The 22,941-nt window shown below is 33.7% G+C and overlaps 1 protein-coding gene across 5 annotated transcripts in view; it reads left to right on the plus strand.

Annotated features, from left to right (window-relative positions):
- LOC118182390 (protein spitz-like) overlaps positions 1–22,941 on the plus strand; it is a 140,244-nt gene that overhangs the window by 110,055 nt on the left and 7,248 nt on the right. For 3 of the 5 annotated variants that reach the window (XM_085814947.1, XM_035351731.2, XM_085814945.1), the window contains 4 exons: positions 1,937–2,108; positions 4,094–4,155; positions 13,003–13,108; positions 15,718–15,808. In XM_085814947.1, the coding sequence (XP_085671073.1) occupies positions 1,937–2,108; positions 4,094–4,155; positions 13,003–13,108; positions 15,718–15,808 (431 nt within the window). Of the gene's footprint in view, positions 1–1,936; positions 2,109–4,093; positions 4,160–13,002; positions 13,113–15,717; positions 15,809–22,941 lie in introns of those variants that run through there. The other 2 variants (XM_035351733.2, XM_085814948.1) reach the window with 2 other exon arrangements.

Here is a 22,941-nt window from a genome sequence, read left to right on the forward strand (position 1 = left end):
AAAAGTGCTCTGCAAAAAAGTATTCCTATGAATGCACTTTACTGACGCTGTTATGCTACGACGAACGGAACATTTGACAGAGTTTCCAGCTGTGCATTGACATAAATCAGACAAGGTGAGCAATGGACGCACTCTATACAGCCGATAATTTCGATAAGAGTACGCTGTTCACAAGTACGTCAGCATAACTGAACTTCATCGCTAGGAGCATCGATTTAGCGCTTGAGTGTTCCCAGCATAATTTGACTTTTTTTACAGTAAATTTCTAAAGATGGACAATAATAAAATATAATGTGATGATGAAGAATTGTCTGCAAATAGTTTATTGAATTGCGAGAACCGAGGTTATGAATGATGATACTAGTTGTTGTTGTTGTCTTGTCCATATTACATAGAACAATGGTTGCCACAGCCTACCCCAAGGAGAGGTTATACTTCTATTTTTCCACCCGAATTTTGAGGGAGAGCACCCCGGGGGATCCGGAGGTCCCCCACACCTGTCCCCTTCCATCAAACCACACGAAAGGACTTTCGGCTCGCCTCATATTTAGAGTGCCGCCATGCCGTAGCAACACTATACATTTACTAATTCAGAACATCCATATACTAATTCAGAAGTCAAACGATAAAAATCAGCGTTTTCAAATAATCACAGGTTTCAAATGTTCGATGGTTTTACCGAACCATCATCCTCAGCTGCAAAAGCGCAAAAGGGATTTTGCGCCTTTGCGAAAACCTTTTATTCTTTTGCAGCTGAGGATGATGGTTCGGTAAAACCATCGAAACTAGGCCTGTAAAAATTTGAAAACACTGATTTTTGTTGTTTAACTTATGAATTAGTATTTGTTCAGCGTGTTATTGTGTCTTAAACATCCATATCTTCTCCGGAATTCGAAACCGGGCCCTTCGTTACCGCAGTAGCCTTAGCCACTTTACCGTCTGGGCCAAGATGATTCTAGTGATGACGATATTACGCATCGTCCTAAGATTATTATTCGACGAATAATTTCAAGCAGTTCTGATTCAAACCCGGATTTGGATGATTCTGATTTTCAAGAAAAATGGTCTTCAGTATACAAACCCCAGCCTTGGAAGACTTGTTTAAGTTTCTCAGGAATAAATACAGAAAACGCTCCGGATAGTGTAGCGGATGTTGTAGATTTATTTACCGGCGATTATTTTTTTACGTTCCTTGTAGAGGAGTCAAATAGATATTATTATCAAAATATTGATAAATTCACAACTTCCAAAAAAGACCTCAAACGGAAAGACATTACAATATAAGACATGAAGAAATTTTTGGGGCTTATTCTTCTTATGGGACAAGTGCGTAAAGGACTGAAAGAAGGATTATTGTAGCACCGGGATCCTTGTATAGAAATGCCAATTTTTCCAAAAATAATGACAAGAAACAGGTTTCCTATGTTATGGAAAGCCTGATACTATAGCTATTTTGGTCAGAAGTGATTTTACGCACGAACTGCAAATAATCGTCGACTACCCGGTGAGAGTGTTGTGGAAAAACGCCTGCGTAAGATGTGTTAGCTAATCAAGTTAGTAAATCACTTTTTCCCCCCCCTACATCTGGAGTTAATTTTACTATTAATGATACAAAGTCCACGATCTCAAAGTAAAGTGATAGGTTTATTACACGCGTCAATGAATCGTAACGCTTATTTCAAAGTATAGCGTTTACTTCTGTGCACTGCTTTTGTATTATGCATAATTTAAGACAAAATAATAAATTCTGCTTATCCTGTTCAAGTAAGTTGTAAAATGTTCACTGCATGACTGCAGTTATAAAACTAACTTATATTGTGTTAATTTATTATCTCATTTGGCGAGTCATTGCTACAAAAATGTCTCTAAACTTTGTAAACTTATACTGTGTTCATGGGTATAAAATTTCATATAAAGTATATTTTGTCGCTTTCAGAGTCATGTTCTTCGAGGTCGACGCCGAAACCTCGTCCGACGTCGGCCACAATGCGACCCAACATTACCTTCCAAACTTACGCCTGTCCAGAAGCTTATGCCAAGTGGTACTGCTTAAATGGCGCCACGTGTTTCGCCGTCAAGATCAGGGATTCCATTCTTTATAATTGCGAGTAAGTATAGTAGTTCCTTTCTTGTGTGTGTGCTCGTTCTTATAAGTGAGTGGGGAAAAAGGCAGTCATAACAATTGTTCTGCGCTTTCGATTTGTGAATAATCGATGTTAAGGTCGCACAATTCAAAATCTGAAGACATAACTTATTGGGATGATCCAAAAGTTTTCTTTCGACAGAAAATGTATGGCGAATAACCGTCTTCCATATAAGTTAGATTATACAAAATACCGCCCTTCAGCCGGGAAGAACAGACAGTTTTTTTCCCCCCAGTTGCGGAGGGCTGTCGAATTCTTTAAATTGGAAAATGTTTATGTGGCTTTAGACTTTTGGCTGAGGCATCCAGTTAGTCGAAGCAACTTGAGAAGTGTAAAGGAGTCTTTCTTAGTGCCCTGATGTTGTCATGAATCAGAAGTTGGACGTCTTTAAATGGGATATTCTGTTGCTATAGTTTTATGTCGCTCACTGCGAATTCCCGCCCCCTCATGTTTGGTCCTCTGAAAATATCTTTGAAAAGTGTCTAATTCAGTGGGGCTATATTTATATTTTCTCACATGATTGCCCTAATGGATTCCACATTTTTGGAGGAAACTTATATTTACTGTCGCGAGTTTTAATTAGGAGACTATTTTCAACGCACTTTGTTAATGGGATAACTCCTCATTTCGACTATTTCTTTGAAATAGATTGGGCTTAGCAGGTTGTGCCTATCAGGTTGATTATCCTTTGTGTACATCACAAGTTAAGAAAATATTAAGCTGTTAGTATAGTTTAATTTCCAACTTCACAAAATAGACATTTCTTTCAGGTTTTTATTAAGAAATAGCATGTTAAAACTGTAAAATGTAATGGCGAATAAGCGTATTATTAGTTTTAAAATTGTGTAGAAAAATTAAACAAATTAAACATTCTAGAAAGAACGGTTAAAATTTTTAATGTTAAAATTGAGGATAGAGATTAAACATTTTTGAAAGAACGCCCCATGACAGATTTGTAAATGAGTAACGATATTTTCTTAGTTTGGAAAATCTTTTTTAAAGAATTGAGCAGTTAATTAACTTATACACAGATGACGAATGACAAGCCGTCATTTAATGCGCTTCTTTTAAGAGTATTTGGCTATTTAAAGTTTATAAGCATTATGGAGTATGTTAATTTGCTGTGAACGTATCATCTAAGGTTATACTTTAACATGGCAAAAAGAGAATAATAATCAGTCTAATAGTTACTTCAAAATAAACAAAATTAAGAATCCTATCGATTCTCGGGATAGTACAAGGCTTGCAGGGTAGAATTAAATTCGAATATCTATTGCTTTAGAACAATGCTGCTGTATTTCGGTGCCTGATCATTAAAGTGCCGTCATATTCATGCAAATCGGCCATTCTTTGCCAAGTCAGAAACGTTAACAAGGGTGCCTCGGCACAAAGGTTTCCGCATCTTCGTGAAGATTCAGTTTTTAGTTGAAGAAAGCAGCCGGATGATGGCACCTTTATGCCGAGCCACCGTAGCAAGTAAGACTGCTACTCTGATTAGCAAAGTAAATTAAATTCCTTGCATAACAGAGCTCAGCGTAAAGATGTTTCACCTTCATAAAGGTTGCTTTTTAAAGTTAGAAACTGATCTTCGTAAAGAAAGCGCGGCAACTTTGTGAAATTTTTCGTGTGGGCGAAATGTTGCCGGCGCGCAAAAAGGTACCAGTATCTTAATGATGAAATGCTGTTTTAAAGGAATCTCTTAAGGTGAATGTCTTAAGCAGTATTATATTTAACTGGAAGAAAGTTTTGAATCTTGAGGTTGCTAGTTGGGTTATTATTGTGCTGAAGTTATTATTTTGTGGGGCGTTGCTTTACCAGAAGTCATACAGTACACAATCTTTGTGGTACAGTACTGAATAATGTATTCGATTGACTACTAACTTCATAATGCTTTATTCTTAAAATAAATCTTATAAACCTCCTCTAATATTGATGTGCTTTTATTTCAGGTGCGCTGATGGCTACATGGGCCAGCGTTGTGAGTTCAAAGACTTGGACGGTTCCTATCTCCGTAAGTACGCACCATTTGATGTTCTTCCGTAAGGGCTTGGTAAAAGTATTCACATTTTTTTTATCTTTTATTATGCATTTCCTTTCAAGGCTCATAGCAAACTGCGTAGATTTCTTTCCTGTGCTGCTATAACTCTGAAAGGATGCTATCGTAGCTTGCTGGCGTATTTGATTGGTATTGCATCAAAATTTTTTGCATTGTATAATGTTTGATTGAGAGAAATTCCATAGTTCGTATTTCAAGACTGAAAATATAGAAGTCAAACTTAAAAGGAAAATACATTTTTATGAAGCATTTTATGCGTTATATTATTTAAAAAATTGTGCATAAATACCACTTAAGATTTGACCATTTCCAATTAGGCAATGCCGATTTTTGCCATATAAAATTTCATCGTATCTATTTCACTGGAATTCTCATTTTATATTTTTTACTTATTTTTTACTTATTTTGCAGCATATTGCGCAAGATGTTTTCTTGACCAAAATTGTTATTACTGCTTTGCTTGATAAATTATTTCTTTTTCGCAACTATTAGCGCAAAAAAGTGTCATTAAGTTCTGATATATTCAGTTTTTCAGGTTTTTGAGCTTTAGCTTATAAGTTGCCGGGAACTGTTAACAGTTCCACTTTCACGATAGGTTAGTCTTCCTCCCAAAAAACACTGTAAAGCAGGCTAGCTCCCTCTTTACTTTCAATCACTGGCTCAGATAAATAACATAAAAATAATTAAATGAAGCAACCAGCTTTGAAAAACCTGTAAGGCAAATGCTACTCCGCTTCCTTCTACTGCAAGTAAAACACAATCACTTTGAAAGACATACAATTGCATCTACCAGATCACCTGTAAAGAATGTTCTCTCGCATATATAGGTCAAACTAAAAACCCTCTCAACCTCAGAATTAATAACCATAGATCTCATATTAAAAGATTTAAAAATAATAACAATAATAGCACCAAAGATCATCAACTTACAGCTATTCTTGAACATTATTATCAACATAATTTTGATCACATAGAAATTAACGTGCTTGATATTGTTCCTAACACCAAACTTCGACTGTTTAAGGAGTCGATTTACATACTTCAAAATAAGTCACTTTATCCTAACGGACTGAATGCATATCTCAGTAATACCACTAATAGGCAGCACGAGATTTCTATATATGGACAATTCAGATTTTTTAGCACTACTACTAACAGAGGAACTAGAGGAGGTGATGCTAAAAACAAAAAATTTTTTTCGTCACAAGATCTGAAATTAATTATTCATAATCTTAATTCCTACCTTGGACATCAAGACTTCGTTAAAAATGCCATAAAACTTCTTCATACCTTTAAGAATACTACCTTATGGAATCTGATTAAAACAGTAAATCAACCGTCTCAATGCTCCAAAATAGTCAAGGATCTTATTTTAGACTTCTGCAATTTTAAACTAAAAAACAGTAATTTCTTTCGCAAAAAACTTTTTTGTACTATTCAGTTCAAACACCCTTCTTACGATAAGTTCAAAATTCCTAGCATTTTCAAAAAATATCAGCACTTGCTTCCTAACCAACCTGTCCAGATTCAACCCTGTTTTAAATTTGAAAAAACCTTGGGTCAACTAGTTATTAACCACCACGTTATAAAAGATAATAGCACTTGTTACTGCCAAATGCCTGTCTACAAAAAATATGTCGATCCTTTCCACCAACATATAGTCACAGGAGATCTTAATATTATAGAAAATACTGAATTACGTAACCTTATGCAACTTGGCACCAAGTTTCGTCCTACTTTCAGTATTAATAGAGACGTCTGCCTCAAACAATTCAATAATGATCTAGATAAATTTATTATTATTGCTAGTACAAGATCCAATTTACCCACTACAACTTTTCTTGAATGGAAAGCTGCACTTATAAAAGAATTTCAATGTTTGCTTTTCAAGGCGCCTAATTTCAACTCTTTACACAATAAAAAACGCCTGGAGGATCTCATTCAAAAATTGCAACATAACTTTATCATCACGAAGATTGACAAAGCAAGCAACAATTTTAGTATTATTTGACAACACTTCTACTACAACCTTCTGCATAAAGAGTTAAATAACACTTGCACTTACCAAAAAATAACTTCCAGTACTCAGATTCTTCTAAATAAATTTAAAGCACTACATAAAAGACTTAAAATACAACCCCAGAAATATAACAACAGGTTTGCAAATCTCTATGCCTTACCGAAATTTCATAAGTCTCCAATTAAATTCAGGTTCATAGCTAATAGTACTAAAAGTTATCTCAAAGAAATAGATTATCTCTTTGCGCAAAAACTTCGTATGATTCGTGAACTAATCAATAACTATGATTTTAAAGGTTTGCATTGCAACTGGATGATCTCTAGTAATGAACAAGTTATTAAAACTCTGAATTCCCTTCAAATAAAACATATCCAATGCTACGACTTTGAAAACCTTTATACATCTCTACCACTCGAAGAAATTTTTACAAGTTTACTTGCTCTTCCAGATTTATTTCCACAAATTTCTACCATTCTCAGCAACGAAAAATGGCAGCTATTCCTTACCAGCGTTCTCTTCAATAATTTTATTCAGTTTGACAATTACATCTATAAACAAGTTCAGGGAATACCTATGGGCGGGAATTTTTCAACTTCAGTTTGTGAATTATTCCTGTTCACTAAAGAACTAACCTATGTACGTTCACTCAGAACGGAAGAAAGTCTCTTTTTCCAACACATCTATAGATATATTGATGATGTCATAGCATTTAATAACTACAACAAAATAGAAAACGCTAATATCTACCCTGCTTGCTTAAAACTTAATAAAACCAATACAGAACAGCATGATATAGTCTACCTTGATTTACATATTATTGATTACCGTTTTATTAAAGTTTACGATAAAAGGAGAGAATTTAATTTTTCCACACTTAAACTCACTAACTGGAATTCAAATATTTCCAAAAGAGTAATAATCAACACAATTTATTCACAGCTACTTAGAATGAAAAGAATTTGCAATACTGCGGATCACTTACAAGAAGAAATACTATACTTCGTAACTATTTTAAAAAGTAACCAAATACCACATAAAATAATTAAAAATTCCCTGACCAAAGCTGGCATTAACCTTACCTAATTATAGATTTTTTGAGTTAGATAATGATTTTTTATACCTAAAGCTACGGACGGTTTAAGAAGGATGACTAATTCAGAGAATCTATTGTAAAAATGTACAGAAAATTCTTGTTTATTCATTCTCTTTCCTCCTAAAAAAGTTTTGGCACTTTAATCTTAACTACTATTATGTATATATTTTTAAATTTAAATTTCTTTAGTGGCCAATTTTACTGCTTTTATTAACAAATCGGGCTTTTTTCATTTTTCATAGTAGCTTGATCGCCCGCTAGCTTGAAGAATTACGACTTTTTTAACAAATTACTGTTTTTTCCTTTTTCTCATGCTTTAATGGCCAAGTTTTTATAGTTTTAGCTGAATTTGCCATTTTCACTTCGAAAAATTTTTTTCCATCCTTCTACAAGCCAAGCGCCATTTTTTGAGCTCTTCACACGGTTCCCGAGGTTTCCGGCCCCCTCCGATAATAGGAGACGAGTTACAGATAACGAAAATCACTTCGCATTGGCTAAACGCCCACAACTCTTCGCTCCCCCCTACCTACGTCATCCAAAAATAAGACGCTTGAATTTAGCAGCCATTTTTCTGCATGTTTCCAGAGGGACAGCTTTACATCGCCAAAGGTCAGTTTTTTGTTTCTTTTGTTACAACTTTTTCTTGGTCTTAGCAAGACCCACTGAGTTGTTCTTTTCTCAATTTTATTTTATATTGATTATTAACTACAAGTTTTCTTACAGTTTCATAAAATCTACAGTTTTTAAAAATTAAATTGTTAATCTTTAAGCTTGCAGGCCCAGCCCGAATATATTTGTATTTTTAGGACTAATAGCTCATCGCTATTTATTTTCGTTTTGATTTTAATTTTAGACTAGATTTAGAAAGTTTGATTTTGATTTACATATTTTAACACCTTAATGTGTCTTTCTGAGCGGACGCGTCGGGAAATTGGAACAGAGAATTGAGACTATTAAAATTTCCAAGACACTTTGTCAAAAAATTTTTTAGCGAAAAAGTTTCAATTGTCTGTTTCGGCGAAACGCGTAATGGGGTTAGCTTGATTCGACGTTCAAATAATTGAAATTTCCCTTGAAAAGCCTGTTTGGATGTCGAATTGGGCTAATTTACCATTTTCCGCTTACTTTTTAACTTTTTCTGTTATTTAATTTTATTGTATTTATGTTTTACATGTCTAATGATTTGCTTTTCATGTGTATTAATTTTTGAAAACGTCTTTAACCTTTTGGAGCAGCAGCTCTTGGTAACTTTTAGGCGAGCTTTCTACAATTTTTATTTTCTAATAAATTAGTTATAAATACCAGTGCAACGTAAAAATATGCGATAAGGTTATTGAAAAAGTTCTGGTTACTGGAGCGTCCAAAGTAACTTAAATAATGAAGCATTATCTTGAAAATTAGTTGCGCTCTCTATTAAAAAGTAATTTCTCCAAAAGATTGTGCTACAACTATAAGTAGATATAAAACTTCGTTATCTCTCATTCAATATCATTTACACATATTTCCTGAATGTGTAGTATCTGTTACAAGAAGGCTGGCAGAGTTTGGACTCCATTATCGGAGTTTGTTCAGAAATCTGCCTCTACATCTTGGTCGTCGGCAGGAATGCTTAATCTGGTATCGCAATCGTAAGACTTTGATTGCATTGGAAATGATCCATATCCAACTGGATATAAATTACGGTTTTCGCTTCTTTCGGAGTTCTGTTCAACGCAGCTTTACCTAGTTACATTTCGTGATTCATTGCAGCACTTTGATAGCCTACTACTTTAATAGCACGGTGATAGCCTACTACGTATGACATCCTACAATCTGTTATATTGCTACCGCTATCACCCTTATCAAAAACGTTTTCTGCAAGACAATACTTGTCAGCCCACGGCGAAGTGTTCAAAGAGTGTATGCAAGTTATATTTTATTTATAATTTGTATAACAGTATCTACCGACCTCTTTCCAATCGAATACGTATGGCACACGCTTAGGTCGCCGGTTTTAGCCGTATCACAACATGCGAGAATTTACTTATCAATTACAGAATATCTGTAAGAAATTCTGCAGGGTAGCATTCGACATTTGTATGAGTTTATCTAATATCATCATGCATTACCACCAGAGATGGTTATATACACAGTCCAGTCACATTAATGTGACCATCTGTCAAAATCCAGAATAACCACCTTTCGCAGAGCGGACTGCTGCGAGACGTGCAGGAAGAGAGTCACATAGGTCCCTGAAGGTGTTCTCTGGGATGTTGAGCCATGCCGACTCTAATGCCGTGGCCAGCTGCGCTAGATTACGCGGTTGAGGATCCATGGCGCGAACAACTCGATCGAGATGGTCCCACAGATGCTCGATTGGGTTTAAGTCAGGTGAGTTTGCTGGCCAGGGGAGGATGGTAAACTCATCCTGGTGCTCTTCGAACCACGCACGTACACTGGCAGCTGTATGGCACCTCGCATTGTCCTGCTGGAAGATGCCATCATCCTGAGGAAAAACAATGCGCATGTAGGGGTGAACATGGTCCGCAAGGACAGATGCGTACTTGTATTGATCCATTGTGCCTTCCACAATGATCAGTGAACCTAGAGAATGCCAGGAAAACATTCCCCAGACCATAATGCTCCCGCCTCCAGCTTGGACCGTTCCGGCAATGGTTGCAGGGTGGTTCCTTTCAGAGGTTTCACGCCTTATACGCCAACGTCCATCTGTCCGATGGAGCATAAAACGCGATTCATCCGAAAACGCAACCTGTCGCCACTCAGTGGACGTCCAGCTGCTGTACTGGCGTGCAAATTCTAGCCTTCGCCGTCGATGAACAGCAGTCAGCATAGATGCACGAACCAGGCGTCTGCTTCGGAGGCCCAGACGCAGCAATGTTCGCTGAATAGTACTTTGGGAGACACTTTTGGTAGCCCCTTGGTTCATTTTGGTGGTCAGTTGCTCAACGGTAGCCCGTCTATCTGCCCGAACGCATCTCCGCAACCGTCGTTCGCCTCTGTCATCTATGGCCCGTGGTGCACCACATTTGCCACGTCGCTGATTTTAAACAGTCCCATTTTGCCATGCACGGTACACTTTTACCACGGCGGCACGCGAACAGTTCACAAACTCAGCCGTTTCGGAAATGCTTCCACCCTTGGCCCGAAAGCCAATGATCATGCCCTTTTGGAAGTCGGATAAATCGCTTCGTTTCTGCATTACGCCAACGATTGAAATGTTTTCCGAAGCCCTCACACACCCTTTATATACGCTCAACTGCACTATGCTGCCACCTGCCTTCTGTGATTGGTTATTTAACTAGTACTTCTGTGATTGGAAAGTACGTGGTGGTCACATTAATGTGACTGGACTGTGTATATTACACTGATACGCAAGAGTTCTGGATGCATGTGTTTTTCGATCAAAGGATTTAATCACATCTTAATTTTTGTCTTTTTATTGATCGTACCAAATTTCGTCTTGATCGTATAATTTTCTAAGTGTTCAAGTTATTTTTAGAAACATTTCAAGTAGATTTTCACATAATAAATGCAAATGTGAACATATTGTGGATTGAAAAATATATTTGGCATGCAAAATTTATTTAAACATAATTTTATTTACAAATAAAATTTAATTCAATACTCCCATTTGGACTAGTTGACTCAAAATGAATACTTTAACCATAATAATAACAATGATGATAATAATGATAATTATTAATGGTACTTGCGACCAAACGTCCAGGAAATAATGTCGCCAAATTTAGACGCCACCTTTTCCCTTAAGCAAATAGTGCTTTTAAATACTAGAATTTTAACAGAAATAAATAAATAAGAGGAACTTACGTTAATTTATTTTCAAAAAAAAAAAAAAAATTCCTACTTCAAAAAGAATGTAATTTATTTTAGAGGAAAAAGGTATATATTTCCATAAGGCAGAAAGCCCTCGTGTGCTTTGCAGTATTCCAATAACCTATTTTGAGGTTGCCATAAATTCGCAATAGCAGTTTACCGCTCCCCGTAATGTGATTTTTGAAGCAGTGAATCAGGTTGCTGATATGAACGTCTTTCTTCTTCTAGTGGGTTTTAATTTCATTCCAAATAGCTTTTCGGTGGTATATAACTTCATTTCGTACTTGTTTTCGCAAATCTAAGATAAACAATGGACCGTTTTTTTTTTTTTTTTTTTTTTTTTTTTTTTTTTTTTTTTTTTTTTTTGAAAGAATGTAAATGCTGGTACTTACGGAAAATCCCGTCCACCATTTTTGCCTATTAAAGAAAAGACGCCAAACTACGCAATCTTTCGCCAAAAATGGAAAAGTCTTCTTCAGACACGCTGGGTTTGGTGTAACCTTGATTACACGTGTTAGTTGTTATTCTTGACTAAAGACTCCTATTTTTCCCTCTATCACGCATTTTCGAAAAAATGTGATTAAAATTTGGGACCTGCCTACTACAGAAGAGCATGCTGTTGAATATTAAAAGAAATGTGCCAATGGCCACGAAATGGCGCCAAGCGAAAATAATTGCTTTTACAGTATATCTCCTTAATTAAAAATAATGGAAATTTTTAATGAAAAATTAAATATAAATAAATGGTAATATAATAAATTTGAAATAAAAATAAGAATAGAACGTTTTGTATTGTATTTAGTAATTTTTTTTTTTTTTTTTTTTTTTTTTTTGAGGGAGGGTACAAGACACGGCGCCACGCGCCGTGTCTTGTGGTCGACGGGATTTTCCGTAAGTACTTAAATGCTTAATGATAAGTTGAAAATCGTCTTATTTTGAATCCCAGACCAAAATATTCTTACAGAAGAAATAAACAATATCTTATTACTGGTTTTGGTTTCTTATTACTGGCTAATTAGTTTAGAGATTGCTATATCGTTTGCCGATAAACGCCCCCCCCCCAAACTTGGCAATTAGTCGCTGGTAGCCGGTAAAACCGACAAATACTAATTAAATTAAAATCCTAAACTTGCATATAACGTTAAGGAGTAAGTAGCCGCTTACATCCATTCGGTTAATGAAACAAAGTAATTAAAGCTATGGAATTCTCTTACATTAGATTTGTTTGCATCTTGTTACATTATTTTTCTCATATCACTTTTGAAATAGAATCTGAATGACTGAAACAATTGTAAAATAAAAAGTGTGGGCAAAATTTTATTGTCATCAAAATGTCATCAAACAACACCTTTCAGAAGAGTTCATTTGAGGGAGTGGGATATGAGATTCATAATAAATAAAATTCATAATGAAATTTTTCTATATATTTTGTAAAAGAGCCTACTGTCAGGGAAAATGCCCAACGGTATACCTGACAAAAGTTGAAATGTTGTGGAAGTTATCTGATTTCAAGTGAATACTTACAAACTGAAAACTTAATGAACTCGAATCACATATCTCGCAGTTAAAGTCAATCAAGAGTATTACGAACAGCTGTTTTTGCAGCATCGCAAAACAATGAGCTGAAAATTGCGGGTGGAAAAAATGTGCTTCATTTAGTCCATTTTTACACGCAGGTGTAGATAACTTTAAATTGGCTCAAAAGAAAAAGATTCTATTTCGCCATCTTTTTAAGTAAAGAGTGGGCCTGGAAATTCATTTAGTGGAGCGAGGGCTCAGTCATTCAGCTTTCAAAAGTGATTTCTATTCACCATTAGTTAATTTACGAATTGCCTTTCTTCGTATCTCCCGACAGCCAGCAGAGAACGAGTCATGATCGAAAGGGCGAGCATCGCTGGTGGAGTCACAATAGCAGTCTTACTCGTAGCTCTTATCTCGCTCATCTTCTACATACACACGAGGTAAGCCTACAGTCTCACGTTTGTGCTTTATTGAGGCAAAATTTGTAGAGATATTCTATTTTTTATCTTTTGTAAACATCAGTAATGCGATTAATTTTAAGATTACGGAACATTAAATACAGCATCGCCTTTGGCATCGTAAAGACGTACGAATGATGTAAGGGAATCGTGCACATAATTTTATCGGAAACGCCCTGTCTCAGATTAGATAAATTTCGATAAATGTTGAATATTTAAATGCTTACCTTTACAAGAGTAATCATGCAAACTTTCTAAGTTCATAATTTTACTTTGAGCTCTTCTTGCTTTGGGAACATCTGCAAGCAACACTTGGATCCATCTTTCTGCACACTCGTAGCTACAAGGGTTGGACAATGAAGTCGAAGCGTTTGGTCAATATAGAACTCCAAATTTCAAGTCAACCTAATCATTTCCGGTTGAGATTCCTGAAGGATTTTAATCTTATCAAGAGCTGCAGAGTATGAAGTTTGAATTTCCATCTGTATTAAATATACTGTTTTCAAAGATTGAAAATTATTGCACATAAATGGGAAATATAGCAGAGTTCAAACGAGGGCAAATTGTTGATGCTTATCTGGTTAGTATATCTTTCATTAAAATCTTTCCGGCGTATTGGGGCTACAATACCCAGATTCATATTTATATACTAAAACTTCGTACAATCGGAGTGAGGAATTTATTCGAAAAAATATTAGAGTGTATTCCAAAAGGTATAAAACGGCGATTACTCAAATTAATGCCAGAATTCAACGTTACTTTGAAGCCATCCATTTCCACAAGAACTGCCTGTCGAGAGCTTCACGGAGTTTTTACCATTTACGTTTGGACATGCATAGCAAAACCTTTGTTCGGTCTCAAAATTATTCAATTTGGAAAACATTTCCTGTTCTACCGTCACGAAGTGAAATGGTGTATATTTTGCAAGAAGATTATCTAAAATATCTTTAATGATTGAACACGACTTGTATCGGTCATTTTTAAAAAGCATCACTGCAGTGCCGTCTTTTAAAAGAGGGCTTATACAGTAAAGTATAGTAGTCCATACGCAAATGACCAATCGATCCATTGACCAATCGCTATATCATATACATGGGAAAATTTTCAGAAGTTTTCGCTGAGCACAATTCCAGTCTAGTGAGGTTCCAGATAGATCTCCTGCATATATGGACGGAGTTGGTCCGTACAGCATTCATTAGTCAGCGTTTATTGAGTGATAACTATAGATCTTGCCAAGGTAAAATTTTCTGGACCATAACATATTTACTAGACTGCTGAATCTCGTCAAACTTGCTATGGGATATGTTTTGCTGATGTATTCGCAATGTACGCATTCGAGTATAATACAGGAGAAAACAGGAGTCCTCTAAATAATTTCTTCCATCTGTCGAGGATCACTGCAAGCATTCCTAGAACTACTAGTGTTATTTCCAACGTCTAGAAATCATAATGTGTTATTGACTTCCAACGTAAACTGTGCTTAAAAAATATCTCCTAGCACTGAGGATCCATTAATGTGCATAGGGCATCTGGAAACAATTAGAATTGCTGAGCTATCGAACTGACAATGAATTGTATGAGTGCTCCTGAAATATCAGGCGCGTCACCTGATTTTCATATTTAAAATAAACCGTGTTGTGACCTCATCTTGACAGATGTCTGCTCACTGTTAATCTTTTACACTTGTTATAAAGAAATGAAGCTGTTTTTGAAGTATTATGCTGCTCAGTTAAGGACAGTTCATACTCAGATGGAAATTTCTATGAAATCGTATACATGATACTTTGTTGGTTATTCTGGCATGCAGCGGGAGATGCGCTTAAATCGTATACATCACTGATGTTTCCTCCCTTTGTATTCATTCATTTATTTTGGTTTTAAAATATTCTGTGATATTAATATCCTCCCTTTTCTATATCCATGAAAATAAATATTGTTTTTCGTAATTTTAATCTGTTGATAACATATTTAAGTATATTTTTGGAAGGACTTTTTAACGAGTAACTATCAAGATAATCGCTCTGGTTAGAAATTTTGGATTCAATTATGTTTATGATCAATAAATGTTCAATTCGTCAGAATCTTCCATTGATCAATGGTAATTCTTTTAAGGAATTTATATTCAAACTCAGTTGTAGATTTCAAATCTAGCAGAAATACCGTTATATACTAATTTAATGCCAATTAAGAATTTTTTAAATATTTTCTAAAATTACATTTTAAACTGCAAAACAAAATCTACTCTTTTATGTTAGCTATCTCAATCAAATTTTGAATTAATAATTTTAACTGTTTCTTAATATATCATGCAATTAAATTTAAGCATTCCTAAAAATGATATTTTATGTTAGCGAATATTTTTTTTCGTTGTCTTCAACTATCAAGATTGTATTACACAAAATGAAAATACTGATTCAATAAAGAATGATTTTTCATTCCTTCTGTAAAAGAAATTTGTAAATTTCACTGAGTGTAAAACATTTTATTAATTAAAAAAATGATCGAATTCGTGTTCAAAATATAAATACGGTTTTGTTGTCCTCGTGCTACTATTCATTTTCTAAGTTTTCTTACTTATATTTCTCTGTCAGGCGGCGTTGGCGGGAGAAGTATATCGCCTATTATCCGGAGGAGGCGATGATCTGCCATCATCACCTAGTACAACCACATTCTCGCCTCATGGTAAGTATTGATCGTTTTTACAGTTTGATTGCAGTGCACTTTCATATATTCGCTTGACTTCTGAAATCCGAAAAGAACTGTAAATACTGTTTATTCCTGGCAGTTTACTGTTAATTGAGCCATTTTTGTTTTTTGAAAAAGAAGCAAATGTTTTCACTAATTCATTTTCAGAAAACAATGCTATAGATCGCTCTCATGCTAAATTAATTTAGTTGATTTCTAAGTTGTGGTGTATTCAGGGTGTTCGATATGAGAAATCTTTTATTAAATACTTTTATAAAAGGTGTTTACTGTTTTCAGAAAGTATAATTAAAACGCTTGCCTCTTGAGGAAAGTATTTGTTGAAAGTCTCGGTTTAGGTTAGGTGGTTTGAATATGACAAATTATATTACAGCTATCTGCCTAAGAGAATAAATGCCTGTCTGGAGGAATTTCTCGGTGAAACTGGCGCGTATTCATGAAACATATGTGAAAAACCCCGAGAACCATCCATGCAGCCAAATTGTACGCCTGGTTTCGAGCCCGCGTCAATTTACCAGCATTCAGCAATCTTAACCACCCGTCCTGGATGGAGCATATGCAAGTAATCCAGTGAACTCAACACAGAGCTGCATCTTGAATAATTAAATTTTTTTCTTATTTAAATTAACGCATATCTCTATGTGGCATTAATTTATAATGGGTTTGTATCATAACAAATTTTAGTTTCTGTCATTTCATTTTACAATAAGAAACAGCTCCTTTTAAATACATGTTTCATGTTCTACGTCTTTAATTTTTGGACAACTAATTCTTAAACAAGTAAGCTTATCAGTATTACTTAGCTCTAAAGGGTTTCCGATGTTAAACTGAAATCTACATACTAGGATCAAATTACAGTTCCTTTTCATTCTCAGATTTTTATATTTCTAATTATTTTTTTTAAATGTTTAGAAACTCAAAATGGTATTTGTGCCAAAGTGACTCTAAACTGAAATTTTCAAACTGAGGTCGCTTTCTTGCGTTGATAAGGGTTGGATAAAATAAGGGAAATATCAAGTAAGAGAAATTCATTTTCCCTCTCTATCTCCCTCTCTCTCTATATATATATCGAGAGAGAGATTTAATTATAACTAGTAACATAAATTCATCCTGTGCAGACTGCAGCAAAGATTTAAGTAAAAATAGTTATAACTGAGCAGGCAAAGGAAACTCAGCAATAAGGATTAGTAAGGATTGTAATTGTCAAAATTACGTAAACATTTTGCTTTTGTTAAAATTAGAAAAATCAAAATACCAAAACAAATTTTTAATAGAAGAACATACGAACTAGAAATAAAAATAAAAATACAAATATAAAAGTATACATGGAAAAAAGTTTTACTATCATTCTTTGACCTTTACTTTGTCAAGAGGAGATCAGTCATTAAGCGACAATGCCTCTCTCGGTAGAATCTTTTTGTGTGTCTGAACACTCAGAATTAATGAAGGCACTAAATAAATAAATAAGCTTTTTTAGCACCTCCGAAAATAACCAGCACTTTTAACCTCCGGCACTTTTAATTTTCGAAGGCGCTAAAAACGTTTATTTATTTATTTACTACCTTGGTTAATTTTGAGAACACTGAAATAAAAAAAAAGAATCTGCTGGAGAAGAGGTGTCACTCAATGGCTGAACCCCCCCTCTTGACAAAGTAAAAGTCAAAAAGTGATAAAACAGCTTTTCCGTATCTATCTTTATATTTTTACTTTTATTTCCATTTCATATGTTCTGTTATTAAAAGCTTGTTTTGTCGTTTTTGAGTTTTATAAATTTTCTAATCTTAATTTTAACAAAAGCAAAAGTTTTTATAATTTTAACAATTGCATTATCACCACTTTAAATTTTTTTTGCTAAATTTCTTCTGCTTGTTTAGTTATAATTAGTTTTACTTTACATAACATATATATATATATATATATATAAGTAGCAAGACAACATGAATTAGAGAGACCTTAGGGGTCAAGAATTTTGAGCATTGAGCTGCAAAATTTTTCAAAAAATTTTAGAAGTAAGAGGAACGTTTAAAAGCTTATGCTAAAAAATACATTTGACTCTATAGCTCCTTAGCAAAAATGTAAAATCATTCAATAAGTAGAAAAAATAATAAAAGGTAAAAGCAGTCTCGTAAAAACTAAATGTTAAAATTACAAGTCGAGATGATTTCGAACGAGAACCGAATTTTCTATTTGTAGGATAGTTGTCTATGAGTTGTCGGAGATGAAGGTATTCATAATTACGCAGTTTTTCGAAAAATTTATCGCTGGAGGTTAAAATAATAATATGAATACTATCGATTTTGAGTTCTTGACGAACCGGGGAAGGGAGCAAATCGCCGAGAATATCTCGTGCGCTTAATATCTTTCCATATTCATAGCTCCGCAGACGCTTAAGTATTCCACTCTAAATATTTGCATAATTCGTCGGCGACTTAATTAGTATCTTTGGTTCAATACTCTCCATAAAAATATATGTAAATTGAAAATTGTCTTAATGTTACACACGAGGGTATATAATGGGAGGTCAAGTAAAAGTGAGCAGGTATTTCTGTAGTTTAAATGTTTTCATCCAGTGAATCTCGCATGAAGAATATAACGGTACTAAATTAACAGAGCATTCTTTTACACATATTATCTCATATCGCATAATATAGAATAAAAATTTGCAATTAAGATGCGAAATTGACAATATAATATAAAATAAATAATCGGAAAATGTTGAAAGCATGCGTTTTCCAAGTTTAGTTTCTATGAGTATGCTAATAATAAATAGAATTAGATTATTTCCACATTTAATTATATATATATATATTCCTGGTTCAGATGCAACTTTTTTTAGCTCGTAGTTATTGACTTAGACGTAAAAATACAATAGGAAACTGTTTATTAAAGTATTGTTCTCCTGTGTTCTGTTTTATAATATCCATTTGCTTTTTTTATTGTTGCAACGTTTATTTTTGTAGTCTGGTGATAACTGGAGAAATCTCAACCACCAAACAACCAACAAAGTCACCACCAACAAAGTCACCAAACAACAAAATGCGATATATCTTGTAGGATTAAAACTATATTCATATGACAGCGGCGAAGTATAAATGGAAAATTTCAAACTTGCGGACATTTCTCCAAATTTCACCAAAACCTTCAAATTATAAGTTCTTCTCCAATTCATTGAACATGTGAAAAACTGAATTATAGTCCATACAATTATCTACACTACAATGTGTCATAACTATTACGGCGCATGTTTAAAAAGCAAACATTTATCGATATTTACATAGTTTTATTCTATACTGCAACAATAACAGTGGATTGTTAGCATTAAAATAAAGGAAATTCCGTTTGAGATTATTTCAGTTCTCTTTTGGATTAATGTACTCATATGAAGAGGATAATTTTTTTAAAAGATAATTTTTTATTAATGGCTCTTTTTGGAAATTTCCTTAACTCGAGAGGTATCCCCATACTGGCTATGATTGTTGTTAATTAATAACGAATTTTAAAGATGTTGAATATTTCAATACTTTGCTACCTTAAATAATCGTAGTCTATAGTAAAGAAAAGCTTGATTTTTTTAAATTTGCACTAATGATTTTAAACTATGATAAATATTTTATGTTTTTTTTATTTCCATTAACAATTTTAAACTATTTTTAACAACGTAACGCTTCTTTCTTCCTGCACTTTACACTTGTTTCTTTGCGGAAAGAACACTATATTTAGAGTTTTGGAACTGCTAATAGGCAAATGATCTGGTTAATTAAGTCAGCAACGCGAGAATTGAATAATGAAGAAAACTTCCCAGGTGAACGACCGTTATTTCGCTTATCCTTTTCAGTCTACAACTTCACACCTTACATTAATCTGCTGTGTGAAGAAAGGGTTACGGATATTTTGTCCGAGACATTTATCTACCACTGAGGTGAGTAACACCTTTTCGGTATTCAAGGAAGATTTTTACGACTTAAACTGACTAAAAGCAAGTTATTATAATATCTGTCAGCTATAGTAAATTTTAGTATATGACTAATGTGCCCCTTATGTAGATATATTTACATAAATTAGTAGTAGACTGATAGTCATTCTTTTCATTTCCATGGTCATTTTATGTCGAATAACATTAAAAATATTAAGTTTGAATTTTAAATTTTGTTTAGCCATTCCTATCTACATCAAATTCAGCTTACTTATCTGTCGTTCCAAGTGTAGATCTTGAACTAGAGCACCTATAATAATAAAAATAGTAATTGTTACGGGAGATTTTTATTCTTGGTGTTAATTAATTCGAGAATCTACGGCGAAAATAGCATCCTGCCAAAACTGAAAGATGTTACCAAATCCAACTGCCAAAACTAGGAGATACATGCCGAAATACTTGAACGCATAACATATAAAAAGTTAATTTGAGATATTTCATAATATAGTTAGCCATGAGCTGTTTTCTTTAAATTTCAGATATCCGCACAGAGCTTATCAGTGCGATAAAATGGTTTATTTCGAAACTACGCGTTTCTCTTGGTAGTATTTTAATGCTTTTCAATGAAAGAATGTTTTATTAATTAAATTTTTTTTTATTACTGTGCAGTTGCAATTTACGCTTCATTTTTTTCGCAATGTAATTGAAACCAGACATTTTATACTTGCTGGTATATTTAAATATTTATTAAATATTGCAGTGTCTAATGATTTTACGTAAATTATTTAACAGTAATTTTCGCAAAAATAAGATTACTACGTAATACTTATTTTCAGATGATTCAGAGTTCTGGAATCACACAGAATGTCTCAGAAATAAAAATACAATATAATGAGTCTGATACTAAAATGTGTTCTTTATAAATTTTTCTCCTATTTGAAAATTTAATTCTTAACTAATTTAATAATAATAATTAATAGTATTTTTTAATTCTTAATTTAAGTTTGAGTTAATTTTTGCTTGATATATATAAAATAATGCAAAACCCGTAAAAAGAGAAATAAAGAATCTAAAATCACCGAGTCATAATTTTGGGAAATAATCGCACAGAATAAAAGAATATAATGCTTAAATCCGGAAATGTGAGATGTCTGAACTTTACTTTGCATGGAGGCAGGGAAAAGAACTTCTTGCTCTTGAGCTTCCTTTCTCAAATCCAGAAATTGTATATTCATATGGTTGAGTAATATGTTCTACCGCTTTTGAGTATTCTGTCGCAAACCCAGGAAATGTATCTTCGCGTGAGAAAAACAATCTGCCGTCAAGTTTCCTAGCTCTGAGCCAGAAATTATCTATTTTTACTACATAAAAGACTGTCTCCTACTCTTGAATCTGCTTTCTCAAATCTAAAAACTGTGGATTCATATCACAGGCAAAATGGCGTATTGCTTTTGAGCTTCCTATCCCAAGTTAAGAAAGTGTATGTTCGAATAGCAATGAAAGAGAACCTCTTTTGTTAGTGAACTTTGTATCTAAAATCCAGAAATTATGTATTCGTAAAGGAAGGAAACGTGGCTGACTGCTTTTGAACAAATTCGTAAAAATATGTGTCTATATGACAGACAGTGGAGTAGCTATAGATAGGCAAGATTAGGCAATGCCTACGGTCCCATGCATTTTAAGTGCCTATTACTTTTTGATTTTTAAATGTTCGAAAAGTAATAGTAAATTAATAAATTTGTTGCTAAATGCATCTTTGATATTTAATATGTACAGATTTAAATTTTTTATTTTGTGAATAAATTATGCTATTATTATATCTTCTTTACAAATAACATAAAAATTAGAAATAAAGTTGAATTCCACGGCAGCCTATCTTTTCTGCTGTTAACTTCAGTACCCCTGCGTAATAAATTCTTTTGTTTACACGTATTGGCTCGTCTACTGTATACTTGTAATAGCATCGTTAGCAAATCGCAATCGGATCTAACCAAAAGTAGCCAGTTTTGTTTGCGATAATCATTCTGTATTTGTTTTTATTTATCTATTTATAATATATTTGAGAAGGTATTAAAGTACAGCAAAAAACTGCTATCCAAACCAAATAGGTTAGCTATGGTTATAGTTCGCATACGCATATGATAGAAAGGGCAACCAGAACAGCTAAGTGCCCGCTTCTGTAATAGTCTGTTTGCTATATTTAGTTCTGGAAAGTCTTAAAAACGGTGTATTTTTAGATAATTATTAAACACCAGTTTGTAAAGAATACATTTGGGAAGGAAAGAGTTTTTTTTTTTTTTTTTTTTTTTTTTTTTGGCAGTTCCGCTGGGTCAAGATTCTTAGACCGCATGCGTTAGAGGGAGAATCAAGACGTGACGTCATCGTCGATGTTGAAGAAATAGGTGTGTGGGAAGGTAAAATCTTACACTGCTTTATTACTTGTTGGGTAAAAAATAAAATTTGAAAGTTAGAAATATCTAACTGAAGATTTCAAAAATAAGACACTTGTTAACGTTTGGCTGAAGCGAACAAAAGAATGTAAAGGCGTTTCAAATAAAGCTATTAAAATTTTATTCCCTTTTTGCATAAACTATTTATGTGAAAAAGAATTTTCTTTCTTGTTATATTTGAAAAATAAATACGGAACAAAATTAAAAGTGGATCCTAATTTACGGTTAAGTGAAATAAGACCCGAGATAAGGAAATTTATCTCTTTTTTTGAACAGGCCCCAATTTCATGCTAAACTTTAGAATTAAAGGGCTATAACTTAAATTTTGATAATCTAAATGGTAACCAATTTTTAATCTAATAATTTTTTATGTGTGCATATTTAATGCGAATAGCCATCAAGTTGTGCAAATGGCAAAACAAATATATATTTTTTAACATTTCTGTTGAGAAATTGAAAAATAATCATTATAAAATGTACTGGTGGTAATAAAGTTTTTCATTTTTTTTTTTTAGATGGTAGGCGTTAGTATATTATAGTTACGCATTAGATGGTACGCGTTAGTATATTATAGTTAATATATTTTTTAGATGGTACGCGTTAGTATATTATAGTTAATATATTTTTTAGATGGTACGCGTTAGTATATTATAGTTAATATATTTTTTATATGGTACGCGTTAGTATATTATAGTTACGCATTAGATGGTACGCGTTAGTATATTATAGTTAATATATTTTTTAGATGG

The sequence above is a fragment of the Stegodyphus dumicola genome, chromosome 4 (assembly GCF_044657685.1).
Source record: "Stegodyphus dumicola isolate Sdum_Otavi_A_Nest chromosome 4, ASM4465768v1".
Lineage (NCBI taxonomy): Eukaryota > Metazoa > Arthropoda > Arachnida > Araneae > Eresidae > Stegodyphus > Stegodyphus dumicola.